A 22,683-nucleotide genomic window follows, 5' to 3' on the forward strand; every position below is an offset into this window, starting at 1 on the left:
ACACACACACACACACACACACACACACACACACACACACACACACACACACACACACACACACATTAAATACTATAAGCATCACTTTATTCTTGTTGTCTATTAAACATTAAATAAGAACTTATAAGCGCTGTGAACGCAAAACGGAATGCACTCGTATAAATTCAATTCTTAGAATTAATAATTTGATATTAAAAAATTCTTTTTATTAAAAAATTAAATTTACTCGTTTTAATATATCATAATCTCATTATTCTTAATTGTATTCCTTAATTACAGTTAAAATTCAATAATCAATCATTAAAACATATAAACAATATTCGAATAATTAAATTTTTATTATTATTTTAATTGCACAGATACACATATATACTTTACATACATAGAAAAAAATACTGTACATATAACTGAAGTAATTAGCAGTAAGATACCACATCAACTCTCGCGAACGAGCATCGAGGAAATTTTTTTCAACGCTGAGAAGTGCAAACGTGTCGTGCAGAAAATCATAAGGAAAGAGGTGACTGTCATGTCGCTGCTTGCGGTATTATCACTTTACTGATTCTTCGAGAGAAAGAAAAAGAGAGAGAGAGAGAGAGAGAGAGAGAGAGACTAGGATCACGAATACTAAAGAACGACGACAAGAATGATTGCGATCGAATGCAAGTTATTTTCCGCACTGTTACGCCGAAAGCGAGTCGCTAAGTTGCGCATGAAAACCGTAACAAAAATAATCTCGGTGCAATAAGGAGAATATTTACCATACGAGACAGACATTCGAATGACATTCTTGCACGCTCATTAGACAACATATTTTTCAATCTTGGTTGAAATTTGTGCAAGAAGCGCAAAAACACTAGACTTTCTAGAAAAAAAAACTGACATTTCAAAGTAGTTATATATTAATCAACTGTCATAAACTGTCATCCGTTGAAATTCGAATATTTTATTATTTAACTTTCTGTGGAAATTCAATAGGTATAAAAGAAATATCCATCGTCTTCTATTAAAGTACGTATTTTCATTTAAACAGAAAAAAATCACTGTATTAAAAAATAATACCTGCATTAATGGACATACATACTTAATGAAGATAAAAAATTTATTTGAAATTTTTTATTTTCTATACCGATTAAATCTTGCTTATTTAAAATTTAATAAATTAATATGATATGAATTATACTCTATTTAAGCTCTTACAGCCAACAAGAGAGTAAATGATTTGTTCACTTTATTTTTACTGAATAATTAAGTATAGAAGAAATATGCTGTTATGAATATGTCTTATTTAATATATCAATATAAATAAAATCATGTCATGACAAAGATATTTTGTGACATCTTTCTGTGCTGCATAAAGTTATTTCCAAGCTAAGTTATGCAAATATTCCTTTCGGGCTTTATACTTTTGAAATAATATAATTAACATAAATTCAATTCGCGTTTGCTTGTTTAATATATTACATATACGGGAAGTTTATCCACAACAGGAAGTAATTTCCTTTATTAATGGCTGAATTCAAAGTGGTTCTCATAAAGGAGCTAATTATAGACATCATTAAGCTGATTTAGCTGATAAAATTTCTCCCCATTTATTTCGGTTTGACGTCAATATGAAAATTCTTTAGAAACGCACAAGATCGGTACTCTTAGGTCGCGGCATCAAGTTCAACTGAATGACTAATTATTATCGGGAGACGAATTTCGCCGCGTGCCCGTACTTGCTCGCGCGAGCTCAAAAATACGCTGCCGGTGTATTTTTCTTCCTTCCGGGACATTCTTTACACTTCTATTTATAGATAGAAGAAGGAAAAGTATACTGGTTTGCCGCGTAACTCGTTTCTCCGCAAACGCCATACCCTTTCGAGCACGCCGCAAACATGTTTAACGACCATATCGATTGAAATATCGCAAGTATTCCACCATGCAAAAGAGGGAAAACGATGAGATCAGAAATGTTTTATCGCACGAGGACTATAGCCGCATGTATATAAAAAAAAAAGAAATAAATCTATAAGCTTTATTATATATTTAACACAGTTAAAATACGTGCAATTTTCCAGACAGCACGTTACCGCGGTTGTGGTTAAATAAATATTTATCCGTCCTGTATTATAAATATAATATTCATGGACGTGAGGAAGAGATGGAAACTGACTTGCGGAAGTAATCTTGTTGAATATGCATCAACTATCCTGTTCTCTCCCCTATATATCTTATAATGTGATCATTCGTAATTCATAATTCACGAGAAATCTCATGTACAAACAGAAATGTCAGTGTCGAATAGGAAAAAAAAAGTTGTCAATGGGACGTTTGACACGATGACATTGAAAAGTAGTTTTTAATTAAAATCTCGAGTACTGTCTCGATTTATGCGAGAATATAAAATTAAAGAAAAAAAAGGAGAGAAATTTACATAAATTATTTGTATGTATATTTTAGCACGACGCACGTGATATATTGTCATTCAAGTGTGAATGCGTAAACGCATTTGCTTTTCAGAAAAGTTATTTTTCCAACTTTGATAACGACTCTTATCGAGTATAACATTACGTGCAATCGGAAAGGTTCGTTTACACCGTTGCAATTTTGGGGTCATGCAAATAATGTGCTGCGGGGTCATGCACCGTGTGCAAATCTCAACTATTTATACCAAACATGCAGATTGACTTCCACGAATGCGTGGAAGTTCTGACCTCCTATTAGGAAATTACCATGATTCGTCGTCCCCGATCGCAAAAATATATTACTCTCCAAACAACAGGAATGAGCACTTGAAAAATTCCTTCTTGAGGCTTCTCATCGACGAAGTCCTTTGTAGTCCAAGACATTTGTCAGCTTCGCTAATAGAAAGCGACTTTATATGAGATGCAATAAAACTCGCGCTCGCGTTCACCGCAAAATTAATCTGTAAAAACACCGGACGCGTATTCACACGGAAGATATTAAGTCAGGAAAGAAACCATTTATATTTGGGCATGTACGTGAGTCCGATTTACATGGATGTAATTATGCGCGATCGACAAAATAGGGCAGGCAAATCGTATTACGCAAGTGGTAGTCGTAACACGATTTGATACACATGCGGAAATACTAATTGAATTTCTTGATTAGAATATCCCAGTTGTAATCCGTAATATCTGCGGGAAAGTAGAATTCAATTAACGCGATTCCGTTGTAAGCGACGGGCCCGCGGAACGTATTTATGTCGCATGAAACGCGTATCGCACGGTCTCGTTGAGTTAATCTGTCCAATTAATCGAATGTTAAAAATGGAAGAAAAATAAACGCAAACTCCCACCCCTTCTGTTGTTATGTTTATTGTCAATATGCTGCAGTAAAATAATACATTTTCATATATGATGAAACAACATTATTGAAGCCCCTGTATTATTGTACCTGTGCACTACGCGGGCGTACAAATTATGCCAGTTGCGTGACCGTTTCAAACGAACGTCGCCGATAATACGGTGACATTCGCAAACCGACCACGCAAACGCAGAGACCTCCGTTACGATGAGAACGCCTGTTTCCATTGTATTCGTGAAAACCTAAATTAACAATTCATTTGCCTGGCACAGAGTTGCGAAAGTATCGCGATAAGGTGCTTTATTTAAATGTTAAACCATATTTTAGAATTTCACCGTTTAGTGTTCTAGCAAAAGATACAAATATGTAAATAAACTGATACAATACTCAACTCAAGACATAAAACTCAAAATTAAAAATGTTAGTCGGATAAGATTTCATACCAATATAAAATATCAAGATTGACGTTTACAATATTTCTTGTATTATATTATTATATAAACATAGATATACTTAATGCTTATGCATATTACATTGTGTGATTTAATAATTTCCAAAAGATCTGTTTTGAAAATGCGAAGAAATATTTAAATAACATTTAAAAAAAGACGAATATGCACGGAGAAAATAGTTTCGTCAAAATATCTATATAATGGCTAGATATAGATCAGAAAATAATTTATTCGGTGGAATCAGAATAACTATCAAAATAATTATGTAGGATACTCAAACTGCTGACTGCTAGAATATCAAAACTTTTAGCAGCATTGCTCATCATATAATTTAATTATTTTGATGTCCCAACTAAATTATTTTCGGATCTGAATCAACCTAAATTTAAAAAAATTTCAGCAAAATTATTTTTTCTGTGCGCAATTTCATCAGCACACGGCTGTAATTACACTGCTCTTGGCAAACCATTGTCAAGGCCTTAACCAACTTTCCAATGCCGCAGACAAGCCTTTTCACAACAATTGATAGGATCATAATAATAACAGTCGCAGCGTCAAATTACGTTCATCCGGTGATAGTCGATTAACATAACACTCTGAGACTCTATACATTATGTTTTAGCATCAACACAGTAATCACCAACGACTGATGTCTTTTCAACTCTTATCAGACACATAGAGCTCTTCCTAGCTTTCTTCACACTTGTCATTAATTGAACATTGATATATAGACAAAAGAAAAGGAACTCGCGCGAACGATTCAGGCAATGAATCGGCCGCGATTTATCAGCCGACGTTGGATCTAATCGCGAAAAAAGAACAGTTAATTAGGGTCGTACAGATGCTTTCCTTCCGACGAATGCAATTATAGACAGTGTTTCACCCGAAACTTGTTTCTTCCCGTCGGTCGCGGATACATTTTTTTCGAATCGTAACTGGTTCGCGCTGTATAACGACAGGACTTTAATGACTTTTGTCGCTTCGGAATTAGGAGGATCAGCCGGTGCCGTGGTGGCGTCTAGACTGAGCGACATACCCGAATGGAAAGTTTTGTTGCTAGAAGCCGGCCCGGACGAACCATCGGGTGCTGAGGTTCCCAGTATGGTGGGAATGTTTCTGGGTAAGTTTCAATTGGACCCTCCCTGCATACATAGCGCTGTTGTTCTGTTATCTATACCACGTTCAAACTGCGCGATAATAAGTATTTAAGGTGTAGTTTTTATTTTCATCTTTACTTTATCGTTCAACATGCAAGTGAATAGATATCAGAAATGTAAGATACAAAACGCGCGAGAGCTTTTTTCGCTTTTGATTCATTTAAATTCGATCTTTCCCTGTAGAATATATTTCCATAAAATAATCCCTTTTCAATGTTCGTTAATTATGCTATGAAATAAAATTTCGAGCGTGTCTGCTTAAAATTCAATAAGAGCTAATATATTATCATTTATTAGCATCTCTGAAGCTTGATTTTAATTAGAGCGCCGCGCATTTAATTCAACAATAATTTTATTAAAAGAGAATCGATGTCAAATTAGTTACGATAAAATCTGTAGGGACATTATAGTGGAAACGACTCATCACGTGTATCTGAGATATCGACGGGTATGGAATAATACGAGTAATCACATCGCTTTTATTTAAAACACACGAGTCTTTCGAGCACCTCCGAGAGGAAATTGTTGCTGTGCTCATCTGGAATCTATATTATTGCGAGTGCTGTTACGAACCGTTCCGAGCTTTACGCATGTTAAAACGATCTGACAATTTTGCCGATAGGAACTGACATTGACTGGCAGTATCAAACCACGAACGAGATGAACGCTTGTCTGTTAAGCGGCGGATCCTGCAGTTGGCCTCGTGGTAAAAATCTAGGTGGGACGTCCGTTCACAATGGTATGATGTATGTGCGAGGCCATGCGAAAGATTTTGACAATTGGGCAGCTATGGGCAATCACGGATGGAGTTGGCGCGATGTAAGATCCCATAAATCTGTATCAATAGACTATTCAAATATTTTGAATAATCTGAATACAGACAAATTGAAATGAAAGGCAAAATTGGAGTTATTCAGAATCTCTTTTTTTTTTAATTGTAATACTTGTCTCAAATGAAACACACAATGAATAAAAGATACAAACTAACCATTTCATATTGACGTAATTATTCAGTCATAACTTGTCGATTTAATGAAAAAGTATTGTGAAGTACAAATTACAATGTAATTAGCATATGATATGCTAACCATGATATTACAAGTTCTCGTAGTTCTATAAAATCACATTTAAGAAGAGAAAGTTTTACCAGTGTAGTTTTTCAAATATATTGATCTCTAAAAGTTTTCAACTCCAGGATATATTTTAAAATCGTTAATCGAACGAGAAATACACTCGCAAGAAATAATGACCGCAAGAAATAATGAATCTTGTTTAGGTATTGCCGTACTTTATGTGCTCCGAGAACAACACGGAGATCAATCGAGTTGGTCGCAAATATCATTCGACCGGTGGTCTGTTAACCATCGAACGGTTTCCGTGGAAGCCTGCAATCGCTGACGACATCCTCGCCGCGGCAGCTGAAAGAGGATACCCGATTAGCGAGGATCTAAATGGTGACCAATTTACAGGATTCACTGTGGCTCAAACCACAAGTAAGAACGGTGTCCGAATAAGTAGCGCCTCAGCGTTCTTACGACCGCACCGGAATCGACGCAATTTGCACATCTCCCTAAACGCCATTGCCACGAAGATCTTGATAGAAAATCAGAGAGCCGTTGGAGTACAATTTTTTCAAGTTAGTATATACGTTTATATTCTCTTAACTTGGCGATAATGACATTTTCCTTTATATTTCATTCTATTACATTAAAAAAAACTTATTTGAATATGTATTTAATTTAATAATTATTTTCTTAACTAATATTATTCTAAAATATGACGTAAATATTATTAGAAGTTATGTTAAAATGTTAGAAACTTCATTTAATAGAAAATCATTTCATTATTATTCAATGAATATTATTTAATGATTTAGTCTAATTTAAAGTCCAATTTAATTATGGATATCTAAGTATTCTATTTTAAGTTTTTAATATCTATAAGTAAAAGAGATGTATGGGATGAAATTTTAATTTGACATTTTTCATAAAAATCAAAAATTATTTATCACATTAATAATAATAATAGTTAGTAAGGCCTTTCAAATTATTATAATTATAGCAACATCTAAAAATCTATTTTTAAATATCGTGATTGACAGATACAATTTTTTATGGATTCCAGAAATCCTGCTTGTTACGAAATCGCGAGCAAAAGTTTTTTATCGAAAGTTACAGCGAAATACGCTGCAACTTTTATTAATACGGTGAATACGTCACGCTTGAAAAATCTGTATTATGCACGAGTGGGAATTTGCCGAGAGTCTTATTTTATTGTTTCAGCTTATATTAAGATATAACGCTCTAGTAATCATGCGCAGAAGTCGCACAATGCAAAGTCATTTTCACGGATATTAAAAACTTTTGTTTTTATCTCGTTCGCTGAAGTTAAGTTTTTCGTCTGCCCACAAATAATTATATAAGTTGATAATACATAATGAAGTTACTTTACATAGGTATATTAAAAAGATCATTTTTTTATCTCATTCGCTGAAGCTACAAGTTTTTCATGCGCAAATCAATAATTACATAATAGCTGATAGCTCATGCGCAGATTTCGCTTAATAGAGTCACTTTCACGGGTATTAAAAGAATAATTTTTATCTTGTTTGCTGCATTTAAAAGTTTTTCATGTAAAAATCAATAATCAATATGTCTTACTATATTTAACTCGGACACGAGTTTAGATATTCGAGAATAAATTCTAAAAGGCCATACTAACCTAATGTGAGCTTGATTTAGTGTTTAATTAATAGTTACACGACGCGTTACATTCCGCAAAAGATACATGTTGTTGAAACTAGACATAATATGACAATATCACGCGGCATCGAGGAACTTTGCTTTTTGCCGGAGTAGTTATCAGCACTTAAACGCGAAATCAAGTTCGCGCTCTAAAGCGCGTCGGTGAGTTTGGTGATGTGAGTTTCAATGAACGCATCTTCAGGATGGTGAACTTCGAGTTGCCCGCGCCACAAAGGAGGTAATCGCCTCCGGTGGTGCCGTAAATTCGCCTCAACTGTTGCTACTCTCCGGAATTGGGCCGAAGGAACATCTGCGGGCGATGAACGTCACAGTCGTCAAGGATCTTCCAGGTAAGCGATTCATTCATCGTACGTAAGTCATTATGAGTACGATGATGTACCTCTCAGAGAAGATAATAATCCTCCGATAGAATTTAGCATAATTCATCGATGATGCACAAAAGTTTATTATTCGATTCGATAATTAGCATTATGACGATAGCATCAAGTTTTTCGCTAGGTATAAATTTGATAAAGAGTCAAACGGGAATCTCGTGCCTTTGAAAGAAAACTAATTAGGCATTGAAGAAAATTAGTTCTTAGATACTTCGGAGCATCTTATTTAAAGTATGACCGAGATTAATTCCCGCGGATATAGGTTCCAATGTCTACGTTAATTACGAAAAGCGCAAAGTTTTCATTCTTATTGAACATAAATGATAGAAACGAGCATCAAGTTGGCGCGCTCAATCGGATCACCGACCGGAATTACGTCAAAGTCGATAATTGTGTTTTTAATCGATTGAATCATTTTGCTCCAGGTGTCGGGGAGAACTTGCATAATCACGTGTCGTACACTTTATCGTGGATCATCAATCAACCGAATGTGTTCGACCTGAACTGGGTAACTGCCGTAGAATATCTCGCCTTTCAGAAAGGACCAATGTCGTCGACTGGTTTATCGCAATTGACCGGGATGTTATCATCGTCCTACGCAACTAAAAATCATCCTGATATCCAGTTCTTTTTCGGTGGCTATCAGGCGGCCTGCGCAATGACTGGTGAAAGAGGTGCCACTTTGGACAATAACGGTCGCAGAATCAGCATATCGCCGACAATGACACAACCGCGTAGTAAGGGTAAGCGAACGTAATTAGCCTAAAGTACAACCTGGCCTCTCGCTAGCAAAAATTGACTAATTAGATGGTAATTTCAATCAATTTATCATCGATCACTGACCACCGAATTCCGTCCGTAATTTAACGCGGGAATGATAGAACCGGCTCGTCCGCGACGGTTATTGCCGTGGTTATCACCGGGAAAATTTCTACAAATTGATTAATCAATGCTTCTACATTGCATCTCGGTGGTCTGTGAAATTCCGGTGAATTTCGACAGTCAATGTATCGCACGTCAATGTAGCGTACCGTTCTGTCACCGATTAATCACCGCCAATAAACGAACTTGGCCGCAGGGAGACTACGTCTCGCCAGTAACAACCCCCTCGAGAATCCAATCATTTGGGGCAACTATCTAAGCGATCCTATGGATGTGAAGATCCTCGTGGAAGGTATCGAGATTGCGTTATCCCTCGCCAATACCAGTGCCATGGCCAAGTATAATATGATTTTGAGTAACCAACCATTGCTCAAGTGCTCCCAGTATCCTTATCTGAGCAAAAAATATTGGGCCTGCGCCGTGCGTCAAGATACTGGCCCGGAAAATCATCAAGCGGGTTCCTGTAAGATGGGTCCACTTAATGATCCCATGGCCGTAGTCGACAATCGATTGAAGGTATATGGTATCAGGAATCTCCGAGTGGCTGACGCGTCCATTATGCCAGAGGTAGGTATTTTCTGTAATCGCGAGAATATCGCAAGTGTTGATGCGTTTTTTCCCATCTTTTTTGTGCTTTTGTTGCATTTACTGAATTATCGAATGAACGATTAGCGAAGATCGCGAGATACTCAAATTTTTTCGTTGCGAAGATTCTTTTTTAAGATTAATGTGCTATTATCGTTCGAATGTATGTTCGTCATTAAGTTTTTAATTATTCGTTGGGATTCTTCATTAATTATACGTAAGCTTATTTTAGAGACTCTATAATTTATGTTAGACAGTATTTTATTTCATAATTTAATGTGCTGTGTAATATGAGAGAATTGAAGAATTTAAATACGTATAAGCATAAATCATATACGTATATTAAAATATATACATAAACATTATAAATAAATATGCACTAGATTATTATTCTAAATGATTATTATTTTAAAATCTCATATGATTATAAATCATTTAAAGTTAGATTAACGAATTTATAAGCTTTCCATTTATGTCCGTCATTTTTAGCTTTAATTTAATCTTTTAATATATAATATCTTCAAAATCTTGTTTTATATATTTATAAAATTCCGTGAAGGCTTATACTATTACTTTTAAAATTCCGTGAAGGCTTATACTATTATTTTTAAAATTCCGTGAAGACTTATATTATTACTTTCAATTAGATAAAAATATTTTTATGATCTAATTGACGTGAAAATAAAAAGAAAAGATATAGAATGATTTTTTTCAAGGTAACATCCAGCAACACGGCAGCCCCGGCCATGATGATCGGCGAAAGGGCGGCAGCGTTCATCAAGTCCGATTGGGGTGTTGCCGGTACACAATGGTACGGGAAAGACAAAGAACCTTGCCCCATAGGGAAAAACGATGATCATTGGATGCATCATTAGTCACCAGCAATTTACCATGTTTCCTAGTTCACACACGACGATCGACAGTACGCTGGACCTGTTACTTTGGGGGATCAAATACATCGACTGGAATCAGGCTATATGGTAGCCCGGGCGCTCCACGATCTAGTCGCTTATTGCATCCATCAATGCGTATTCCGCAGCCTAAAAAAGTCGGCGAAAACGCGATCAAAGGCAAGGACTTTCTAGAAGATTCTCGTAGGCTGCGATTTCCTTTCTCTTCGGTATGGTCGAGCGATCGAGCTAGACTTGCATTCCGCTCGATAGCCCGAGCGCTACGTCAAAACTTTAAATTATGTTGCAACGTGCAATTATAGTAACTAACACAGTGAATCGTACGACTGATGACAGTCGTCGTCTCGCTGTACCGCCATGTCTTAATTTTCAGTTAGGAATTTCCTAAGATTGTGTCTCATAGCATCGCAGTTAGTCGAGAGATCCGCCATCAATCAATTAGCTGCGACACAACGAGCATAAATCTTCGTATAACTTATGAGTATTCTTACTATTATAATATTATTAATTCCTTAAACAAGCAATAATTTCCTATTGTTTTTAGTTACTGTATGCATCAAGAATTTAGAATTACGAAAAAGTTTAGATGTATATATTATAATGCTAATAATCTTTCCATATTACGTACATAGCTTTCAATATGTAGTTGTAATAGCATGTAATAGATACTATCATGGATGTCCTATCGAAATGATAACCAAAGACAGATTCTGGTACCTGGTACATCAATCGCCAAAAAACATAGTAATTAATTGTTAACAAAAAAATATGTAAAAAAAAACGAAATAGATTATAAATATGGATAATTCGGCCACTCTCGAATCATCCGAGTGTAAATCAAAATATTGTAAATAAACAAGATCGCATAATAGCAGACTAAATTTAGAATAACCGCTTGCTTCCAATCGATCCTATGAAAAATTGCGTGTATGTGACCTAAAAAAATACAATAATTGCAATTAAATGCAATAATTATAAATAAATACGATAATCAAAATCTTAAAAATGAAATAATATTGCTTATTAACAGCTAAATATTTATTGAAATTAATCCGCCTGTATAAAGCAATTTGATAAAAACTTTCAACAATCAATAAATTAACGCTTACAAAAGTTTCATGTGCAATACACAAGCTTTTACTCTAACTTCCGGAATGCAAATGGGTTCAGCGGAAACGCAGGTAATAATAACTCGTATCTATTTTATTTGCGCTATTTTAGTGACAGACTATTCGTCATTTTTCTAAAATGATAGCACGTGCGGTGATTTACAAGTGTGACAAGTAGGGGTTATAACAAGCGCCGTTATTATCGTTTTTATGTTATGTACGTTGAGCACTTAATCACAGCTAGACATTTCACGGTACGTGCATACGTGCATATGCATATATGCGAAACGGGTATATAACAAAGCGACAACAAAACGGATGCCGCAATCAGGTAGTAAAAGCCGAGCACGACGGACAATACTCCTTGCAACGATCTTATTCACGGAAAATGGTACGTTGTTATTCTACGGATGTATCGCTTGTCAATTGTATTGGGTATGAAGGGAAAAGACATTTTTAAAAAGTTAATAATAAAAGTAGGAATATATGATAAAAATAAAATCAGGTTTTAAATTTTTAAGTGTAACTCAAAATTTTAACACTATATAGTAAAAATAATAATAAGTATATCAAATAATTCCTTCACTAAAATTGTTTACAATATTTAAAAAAATTGAAACAGACAACGAGTATATTCAAATAAAATAATATTTGTCTACCGTAATAAATTTCTTCAATTAGATTTTTATAGAATTCAACAAAGTTAATCGAGAGGATTATATGCAAGACTTAATATTAAATCCTCGTAGATTATTACGGTTGTTTGTAATTTGATTGCGAGAGTAAAGTGATTTCACAACAGTAATGGCCGTGATATTCACAAAATAATGGAGCATCGTTCTACGGTTTATACGATGCATAAACTCGAGATCAACATTCTTAAGTGCCGCAATATATTTAGTCGTGCAAACTATACGTTATACGGTATTATAGAACATGTACTCGCTGGACTACGATGTGCCGGAAGCACCATGTTCGTCGCCCTTCCCCGTAAACGGACTCTCATTGACCGATGTCTGCAACGGCAATTCTGCCACTTTGTTTCTGTCTATGATGAACATGTTAGTTGCCTATAGCCCAATAATTAACGGAATGTGCGAGCGAATCACGCCTATCAAGAGACCGCAATTTATTTACGACTTCATTGTTGTTGGAGGTAAGATAATCAATTTACCCGTAAATATAATGGGCTATTAAAATCTATTTGTCTAGTAATCTAATGAAACGTTTCGTAAAATTATGTTCAATGAACGTATAAACTCAACGTTCATTCTTAAATTGTACCAATTAAAATCAACATTAAGATCTATTTGTAAATGATTTGATGTTAAAAAGATATTATTCACGATGTCTAAATTAATATTCAATCTTGTGTTTTTAATTCAGGTGGTGCAGCCGGATCAGTCGTAGCCGCTAGACTGAGTGAAATTGAGAACTGGAACGTGCTTCTTGTAGAAGCTGGACCAGACGAGTTACCTGGCATGCAAATACCGAGCAATCTTCAACTCTACCTCAGTAATACATCTCGATTTTTTCAAAGTCGCTAATATTAATAATTATTTGCTATTTATTTTAATCGTGCAATATTACAGACACCGAATTAGATTGGAATTATAAAACCACAAATGAATCATATGCGTGCTTGAAATATAACGGCAGTTGCAGCTGGCCGAGGGGTAAAAACCTCGGAGGATGCTCTTCCCATCATGGTATGGCGTATCATCGAGGCCACGCGAAAGATTATGACAGATGGGTGGAAATGGGAAACGCGGGATGGTCGTGGGAAGATGTATGGAGAAAATATTACTAATAAAATCTTCATGATATTACATAAATCATTATTAATTTTTGTACATTAGGTATTGCCATATTTCTTTAAATCGGAAAACAATAAAGAAATTGGAAGGGTCAGGGCAGAAGATCATGCTACTGGAGGTCCAATGACGGTTGAAAGGCAAATGTCAATTTTCTTTAAGTCCATGACACACAGAAAAACATTAAGGTCGCAATTTGTTCCGCAAAATTTTATTCTAAAAAAAGATATAAATGACTTCAAATTGTTTTTTTATTTTAAATGACGTAAACAGCGTTCGTCGTGACAGCGAAGAATTAAAGTAGTATAAAGGTTATGGCTCAAAAAGAACTTAAGCGAATCACAGTAAAAAACAAAGTAATAACATAAACAATAGGAAAATGTTGATTTGTTTACTGCTCAAGTTCTTTTTGTTTGTGTCATAGCCTTTACACTACTTTAATTTTCTTACTCTTTGTCCACCCCCTCCCTCTCTCTCTCTCCCTCTCTCTCTCTTTCGCTACACAACTATTACATCATTTAAAATGAAAAACAATCTGAAGATATCCGTATCTTTTTTTCAAAGTAATAATTCTGCAGACTAAATTGTGATTACTGTTGCGTAAAGTCTTTTGATATAATTAGTTATATAATTAGTTATCCTTAGAAAATTAGTTTTATCATTAAAGAATATTTCAACGTATTTATCTCTATCTATCGAAATTAGCGTGGCTGATCCGGCCATTTCATTAAACAGGATCTGTGCGCTGAGAACTAAAGCGTGTCTCTGACGTAATCCCCATAGTTTCCCCACCAATTTAATTGATCTACACGTACGAATTAAACTCGCTGATTACTTTCATTAATAGATTCCCCTGGCAGCCGCAATTCGCTTGGGACATATTGACGGCTGCAGAGGAAACAGGTTTAGGAGTCAGCGAGGATTTAGTGGGCCAGAATATCACGGGTTTTACCGTGGCACAAACAATCAGCAGAAATGGCGTCAGACTTAGTACCGCCAGAGCTTACCTGTGGCCAAACAGAAATCGCAAAAATCTGCACGTGGCTCTAAACGCGATCGTGACGAAAGTCAATACGATGAAAAGTTTATCAAAAGTAAAAACTGTGGGAATCACTTTCATTATGGTGAGTCAACATCTCATATTTCTCAAGCTTCTACGGGCGCAATTTCGCAATTGCATCTTCATGAATAAATGATGATTTGTCCCGAGAATCACATGGCTTGATGAATGACAATTTGCAGAACGACCGGCAATACAACGTAAAAGCGAAGAAGGAAGTGATTCTTACGGCTGGCACTATAAATTCGCCTCAGCTTTTGCTCTTATCGGGTATCGGACCGAAGGAACATCTAGACTCCGTGGGAATTCACATGGTCGTCGATCTGCCGGGAGTCGGTGAAAATCTTCACAATCATGCGTCGTACGGCGTGGACTTCAGTCTCAATGAGACGTATATAGATGAATTAAATCTGGAAAATGCCGATACATATTTATACAATCAAACTGGCCCGTTATCATCTACGGGATTGGCCCAGGTTACCGGCATACTAGCGTCCAACTACACTACCGCTGATGATCCAGACATTCAATTCTTCTTCGCTGGCTATCAAGCCATTTGCAATACAGGCGGCAGAATTGAGGACTTGAAAATGTACGATAACAAACAAACTGTTAGGTTTATCGCCGTAAATATTCAAACATTAAGTAGAGGTAAGTCAATAAGTATGTAACTGAGCTTTTGCCTTAAATAGCGCAATATTAGCATAAAAATACTGACAATGTAGATAGCTATGCATGGCAACATGGTAAACGAGATTATAAAATTACATTTTCAACGCTTTCTAATATCAGTATTTCTCATCAAATTATTTTAATATACTTTTTATCTGCAATCATATTAGAAGAAAATCAATATAATTGCATTTTAGTTAGAAGTAATTATAATTAAAATAAAAAGTTATAACAAATTAAATAAAATTAGAAAATTGTGTTATTTTCTGTAAGGAATAAAAATTCTTATTGCTGTAAGACATATTTCACTGATAAATTCTAGGTCGACTAATGCTGGCCTCAAAAAATCCTTTAAACCCTCCGATCATTTGGAGCAATGATTTAGCGCATCCGCAAGATCGATCGATTATTTATCAGGGTATTCAGTATATCTTCAAGCTATCACAAGCAGAAACGATGAAAAAGTACAATCTAAAGATGATAGATGCAATTATCCCAGAATGCGAACAGTATAACAAAAATGGAGAAATGAATTATGAGTATTGGGATTGCAAATTCCAATATGATACCAGGCCCGAAAATCATCAGGCCGGTACTTGCAAAATGGGTCCCTCTTCGGATCCCATGGCTGTCGTTAATCCAGCTCTCAAAGTTTACGGCATAGATGGTTTAAGAGTGGCCGATGCCTCCATTATGCCACAGGTAAGTAAACAAATCTCGACATTTTACAAATAAATATCAAATTAATAGATCAATTAAAATATAATCATATCATAAACTTTTTTCTTATTAGTTCGTATCTAAAAATTCGATAGATAATTTAACTCGATAGATAATTTTTATGAAATTTATATAAAATATCTTAGAAAAAAAAATTCAATTAATATCTTGTAATAAATTAATTCCTTTCTATTTCTTAGATGATTTCCGGTAATCCTGTTGCGTCGATCAATATGATCGGTGAGAGAGTCGCTGATTTCATCAAGAACGATTACAAAGTGATCAATAATTAAATAAAGATTAAAGTAAACTGCCTTTTAATACCAAAGAATTAGATGTAGAATTAGTTTTTATTTCCACGTTATGTTTTTTGTAAGTATAACATAACATAACTTTTTGTGAAGTTCATAAAAAAAGTTTCATAAAAATATACATTACATAGAGTTCTGTTTTTCCCTGTACCTTGTCAGTTGTTGCATTTACGTTTATCCTGACTTTGAATAACAGTTGCAACAATAAAAATAAGATGAAAATTTATGAATGAACAGTTTTGTTTTACAGAATTTACTTTTGCTATCATAATAACGAAGCTAAGTTGAATTATAACCACTGTGACAAGTTAATTTAAAGCATTTCATAAAATAATACATGTTGATGTAGATCATGTAACTTGTTTATACAGCTTAAACTTGAATTATTCATGCCATAATTATTTCTACATTAAACATTAGAATACGGAATTTCGAGTTGATCTTAACTGCCCAGAAATAAACTACCTAAATATTTAAGTTAAATTCCATTCGATCGAGTTGCGTGTTATCCAGGTTAGTAAAACGATTGAAAATTATAAATTTAATCGTCGACAAAATCGAAAATCATTTCGCTCATCTTCGCAGACAACTATAGCATCGCGAAAGAATACATCTCAGCAATCTCAAAGGATCTACTTACGATATCCTACGTCTCAATTATTAAGATAGAAAGGGAATAAAACGAAGGAATACACCTTAGAGGAGATCACGGCAATACGGCCGTTAAGATTCAGAGAAGCTGGAAACCTGGAGAGAACCGGGTACTCGACCTCCTTAGATTCGCGTGCTTATACAAGAGCGATTTCGCAACCCTTCGCTTGACCTCAGTAGCTATTCATCCATCTGAACCTTTCGAGATCAAATGCCTCTAGAGTGCATTAAATCCGATGAACCGCTCGAAAGATCTAACTATATACTTGGACTACTATTCAGAACAGGTAATTGACCAGTCGAATATCGAGAAAATCCCCCTGCACCAAATTGTGTTAAAACAATTATCCTGAACAGTTATCCTGAAACGTTCCTAAGTAAAAGAATTCGCCTCGAATGTACATTGTAACGCCAAAAATATTTTTACATTTGCAAGAAATGTTATACGAGCTCCTTATACTGCTCGCTAAACTATTTAATTTAACAGTGGCTATTTCAGTCGATTTTCTATTCCGATAATATGAATTGCCATTATTCGTATCCGTTCACCTATATTCTGTCTATTCTTTGAATTGCTGAAGACTATATTGTGCACGACCTATTGTGCTCGTTATTTATACGAGTTCTGCATGCTGTGAATTGCTATTATAAGGAACGTCCTTGAATTTCAACACGTAGTGATGCCGAGAACATACTCTCGCCTTCAACAAGAGAATGTCAGATCAGATCACTCGAATGCATCCGGAATAGCACACGTTTCGCATCTGATATGGAACACAAGATGTAGTGCAAATGACAATGAGCATTCATCTAACACCTTCAAGATATTGTTTCTTACGAAATCTTCTGAGAAAGGCGAAATAATGCCTCTGTGATACTATGTTCCAATAGAACATTACAATCACTCAAAGCGACTGTGTGTCGCTTGTAAAATCCATTGGAAAATTGAATAATTAGAACTATTATTAACTTCCATTAAATCAAGTTTGCGAAGTTTGAATTGTTGCTACCGATCAACATAACATAGCAGAATATATCGCAAAGAATTAATCGGAGTCAAAACATTTTTGAAGAGAGAGCTCGAAGTAATCGTAGCCAATCGACATGAACTAAACTCATTTTCACAATGTATGTTACCTAAAGATTTATAATTATAATTATCTAAAGATTAAATCTAATGATTATCTATACTGAAAAAAATCTTAATTTCAAAGAAATATTATTTATTATTTTTTTTAATATGAGCAAAAACATATTACTTTAAAATTAAGATATTTTTTTTTAGTATAAGGATTCATCGATGAAGTTCGTTCATAAATTTTTGATAATTTTTGATCTTTAAGTAATCATATATTGTAAATATAGATCTAAGCGTAACATAATGTCATGTTATAGTTTTACAATCAACAATATAAATGTAATATTAGTAACAAATATTATTATATAATATTGTAATTACATTTCTTTCTAAAGTCTTTGGAGTAGAATCTCATTTTAAAGAATGAAAACTGGACAATCTTGAAAAAGTCTTGAAAAGAGCCTAATTTTCAATTTTTTTAATTGAGATTTCACTCTTCATATAATTTATTCTGAAGGTTTTACAGAATTAAGTACAAATTATAATATTGATGTTATGTTACTTTCAGTTGGCATCAACTAGGCAAATATCTTCTTAAATTTTACTTCCGTCCGAATATCGCGCAATTTTATGTAACAAATCGCGGGATCTACTCCACCTATGTACCCTATATTCCATACTTGTTGTCAATGATTGTTAGTTTCGATGTTGCGAGTGCGAAGGGAGAATATCGCCCGAACGCTATCAAAATTCTGAGACATTCGCAAGAAGTCCTCTGACTTTAACATACTTCCATCGTGCTTCTCGCCATCTCACTGAAACGAACCAGGAGTTCGTTCGAGGAACTCACCGAGAGAATTTATCTACTTCACTCGTGCCGATCGATGCTCACGAGAAAAGTCCCCAATGAGACGTACGAAGAGGAGAAAAGGATATTTGACTATTCATGTTTCAATGCTTAAGAGTCACTGACGGACGCGACAGCAGCGTGTAGACATCGTTACATATACAAGTCGGCAGGTCCACGAGCAGATGATGAGATAAACAAATTATAAATAAAACATCGAACACCCTCCAGCCCCCATGCGAGCCGAAAGAGCACGTAGGATAGCTAGGCGCGTCGCTATACATCCGCGCACGTAACTGTACCATCCGCGCCATCTCGTCCTCTTCGTCCTCGTCGTCGTCGCATCGCACTCGTTGTCGTTGTACCAGGACCGTAACGACTGCTTTGAATTTCATGAGGGTGCGAATGAATTCATGGTAGGATGGCGGCGGATGGCGGTTGGCCCCGGAGACTCGCCGACTTCAAACGCCTCCCAGTGACCTCCCGAGCGCGAGAACCACGCTTGCTTTACAAAAGTAGAGGAAGCAATTCTCGTAATACTAACTGCCGCTCGTTTTATGCCGCGTATAATTCCTTAGGCCGATGACTTCTGGTCTCGCGAAGTCACGAGCGATTTTTCAGAGTCTCCATAAACGTCACTGCATCCTTGGGTCGTTTCGATATACATGGTAAAGTAAAAAACGAAAAAGGTAATATAGCGAAATATATTTTCGACGAATATCTTCATAAAATAACTACTTCATTAAATAACATCAATATCTGTTTTCAAGATTCCAGTCGTGAAACTGTAGACAGAAATTGCGTAATGTATTTATAGAGACACTTAAGAGGACGGCACGAAACTGCAGCCCATTATGAGGTAAAGCCTTTATGAATTATGTAATCCATTAAATTGCGAAATATCGGACTGATAAAGCAGGTGCGGTCACGGGTATTTCCGAAAATTATGCCCCAATTCCTCCACGAGGCGAATCCGATTATACCGGGTGAGCCCTTCGCGCCCAGCGTAATGAAATCGCCGTTCGTTAGATAATAACACCAGTCGCTTTGACGCCGAAATTTATAATTCCTCGCGCCTTTAATGTGGCTTTAACGTAGACTAAAATTACGCGAGGCCCAGATATAGCGAAGTAACAAACAAATAATTACATTAAAACTATCTCGATATTTAACATTTCTCCTCTAATTAAAACATAAGGATGTGCGAACCGTTTAACATCTAAAAAAAATCGTTTCTGAATATACGCCATTAAAAGTAAAAGTAAAAATTCTTCACCCATCTTACCGCGTCTCCAGATTTATATAATAATTCGTATTTTACATAATGAAGATTTAAATGTAGAATACTTACTATCAAAATTTACACTTTCTTGATAGATTTATCCTACTCCCTCCCAGATTCAATAATTTGGACCTATAGTCGAATCCAAAACGGCGCTGTTGACTACTCTTAATCACCAGATGGAGTCATTTTCGATTTTTTAAACGCGAAAAATCGTAAATATGAGCGCAGATAGGATTGAATTCGGATCTACAGATCGCGAGTCAATCGCATCGAGCAGTAAGCCACTCAATGCTTCATTAAACTTATTCTGAAAGCTGTCAGTTTGCAAGTTAACATTTTATCCTTCCATAATATTGATTATCGGTTTTCGATTACGATCTCATAATTAAACATCGGATTCTTATATAATTGCATATTTTTTTGGAAAGCAGATTGGGAGATAAGACCAAAATAGAAATTTGTCTTATTGAAAAAACATTCTAAAAATGCATATTTATTTATGTATAATATATTATCTATGTTTATCTTTATCTTTGTTTATATATTCACATTTTGTTTATATATTGATCTGTACAAAAAAATCCGATAGATTCGTAACAGCCTTTTAACAAATGATCTATGAATCACTGAACCGAATATTTTCGATACTAACTTCGACATTAGTTGTTTAACGCTCTATCGTTCGGGTAATGGCCAAGATAAGATTCTCAATCATCCGCGGATTCTCGTTGTTACAAAGTATAAAATGGATGGAATCGTTAATATTTGATCTCAGATTATCCGACAAATCCAGGATAGTAGTTCGCTGTGCCGACGAAGTGAGAAACGAAAGGAGACCAATCGCATCTCGCATTCTAAATCACATAGGCTTAGGATGCGTAATTCAACGTACTGCCGTGGATAAAATATTTTGCCGACTGCCTCGTTATTTATCCTGCCGGAGAAAGTTGTTGGTGTCGTCGGTAGTCGTCATAATAAATGTCCCACTCCCGAGAGCGGACTTGACACGTGCGGGGAGAAAGGGGCGTCGTTACACAAGTTGGCCCGTCGTCGGAGCGGGCCGGTTTTGTCCTACTTTTTGCGCGGCATGCAGCCGCGATCGTGTCGGGAACAATGTACAAAGCATCTAGCACCAGAAAATAAGATGAGAGAGAGAGAGAGAAGTCGATTCTCTCGCTTCCCGAGATCTGGTCAAAGTGCACTTCTACAAAGCAACGAATAAAATCGACGAGCGATTCTATTTTTGAGCAGAAAAATCGTAAAAATTAAAGATATAAAGCTAGAAAGAGATATGAAAATTATTTCAGATTATACTAATATACCTGTTATGCAAGTATATATGATTAAATTCCTAATTAAAAACAGTGCTCTTCCACTAACTTTAATTAACATCTTCGAATATTCTTAATAAAATATACAATGTTCTGACCGGAAGAATCTATTTCAAGAAATAATTTTTGGGAAATCAATACCGTGATGTCGTCTCGACCTCGAGATAATAAGGTACAAGAAAGTGGAGCGAAATGGGACACGGCACATGCACGTGGTACACCGCAAAGATCAATTAGTGCAATTAATTCAACGGCCACCCACTCGTCTGCGGAAACGTGTTATTAAATTCGGAATAGTCACAATTACATAACGCAACGGTACATACAAGAAGATGGCTCGTTATATTCAGAACTCTCGTTACACACTCTCTCTGGAGTCGTCGCTTGTGTAAGATGATCCAATTAGAGTGACGTTTAAATAAATTTCCATTGATAGCCACTCACCCGCCTATGTTGTTATATCTATCTCCAGAATAAATTAGCAAAAATCAACTCGTTGCCACAGCGAGGAATAACACAATTAATTTCGGATCATAGAGAACACCTGGATGAGAGATATCAATTGCGTATCAAGTATATGTCAGCAATTGAATTTTGGAAGCTTTTGCGGAATGAGATCGATCGTATTTTCCGTGATTAATCGATCGATGCTCGCTTATCGCTGATTCATTAGGGCATTGATATAACATCGTCATTTTCAAGTAGCCCGCATCGCATTATCGCGTTATAGCGCGACGAAGTTAATGTTACTAGATTTGAATGCTGATGCCTGCGGTATGTCGCGGTCAAATTTTGCGGATAGAAAACATAACGCGCGTGCTGCGCTATATAACACGTTAATAACCACCTCGTAATTGACTTGCGCGAATACAAACGGAATAATTGTCGCGCCCGAGACACTTTATAGGCAGTAAGTTCAGCAGCGTTATCCAAGAGCGTTTTCAATATTTGCGAAATATACTTCCTTGTTCCATTTATACAGTCTTCCTCAATGATATAAAATCGCGCAAAATGTCACGCATCGTTTAAACTGTCTCAGTCGTTAAAATATAAAATAATATCTCGCGCGCGTCATATTCGTCACGAGGTTAATCGCATGTGCCGTAAAAAGTTCAACGTTTTTTTCACAGAGCTGCCCGTTTTCCAATTCCGCGCCGCGGGGATGAAGGATCGAAAAGCGGATGAAGGGGCAATTCGTAGAGCTTTTTTCAATGGTAACGTCATGTCCGGTCCGATACAATGGCGTGATACAAGGGTTGAAGGTGTACGAGGACGCGCGAAAGGTGTAGGTTAGTTTCCGAGAGGGAACTCGGGGGAAATTCACGTTCGACCGGAACTCGCGAGGTAATGATTGTATCGCCCTATTA

At 35.9% G+C, this 22,683-nt stretch overlaps 2 protein-coding genes across 2 annotated transcripts in view; both read left to right on the forward strand.

Moving 5' to 3' along the window:
* LOC105620277 (glucose dehydrogenase [FAD, quinone]-like) overlaps positions 1-10,402 on the forward strand; it is a 20,249-nt gene extending 9,847 nt beyond the window's left edge. The window contains exons 2-8 of the mRNA XM_012201780.1: positions 4,756-4,884; positions 5,544-5,740; positions 6,198-6,557; positions 7,868-8,015; positions 8,486-8,803; positions 9,139-9,509; positions 10,244-10,402. Coding sequence (XP_012057170.1) covers positions 4,756-4,884; positions 5,544-5,740; positions 6,198-6,557; positions 7,868-8,015; positions 8,486-8,803; positions 9,139-9,509; positions 10,244-10,402 — 1,682 coding nt within the window. The remainder of the gene's footprint in view (positions 1-4,755; positions 4,885-5,543; positions 5,741-6,197; positions 6,558-7,867; positions 8,016-8,485; positions 8,804-9,138; positions 9,510-10,243) is intronic.
* Positions 10,403-11,827: 1,425 nt separating this feature from the next.
* On the forward strand, positions 11,828-16,240 carry LOC105620278 (glucose dehydrogenase [FAD, quinone]-like). The gene is made up of 9 exons (XM_012201781.1): positions 11,828-11,938; positions 12,481-12,703; positions 12,934-13,062; positions 13,140-13,336; positions 13,407-13,501; positions 14,209-14,485; positions 14,604-15,072; positions 15,416-15,795; positions 16,014-16,240. Exons 1-9 carry the CDS (start codon positions 11,828-11,830, stop codon positions 16,104-16,106), a joined length of 1,974 nt encoding a protein of 657 aa, XP_012057171.1. The 3' UTR covers positions 16,107-16,240.
* Positions 16,241-22,683: the final 6,443 nt, after the last annotated feature.

The sequence above is a fragment of the Atta cephalotes genome, assembly GCF_000143395.1.
Source record: "Atta cephalotes unplaced genomic scaffold scaffold00025, whole genome shotgun sequence".
Classification (NCBI taxonomy): domain Eukaryota; kingdom Metazoa; phylum Arthropoda; class Insecta; order Hymenoptera; family Formicidae; genus Atta; species Atta cephalotes.

What these genes read in the sequence shown, in the direction of transcription:
- LOC105620278 (XM_012201781.1), top strand. Translation starts at nt 11,828, where the DNA reads ATGCGAAACGGGTATATAACAAAGCGACAACAAAACGGATGCCGCAAT. An exon ending in TGGGAATCACTTTCATTATG is followed by an intron (nt 14,486 to 14,603) that starts GTGAGTCAACAT and finishes GACAATTTGCAG; the next exon opens with AACGACCGGCAATACAACGT. An exon ending in TATTCAAACATTAAGTAGAG is followed by an intron (nt 15,073 to 15,415) that starts GTAAGTCAATAA and finishes GATAAATTCTAG; the next exon opens with GTCGACTAATGCTGGCCTCA.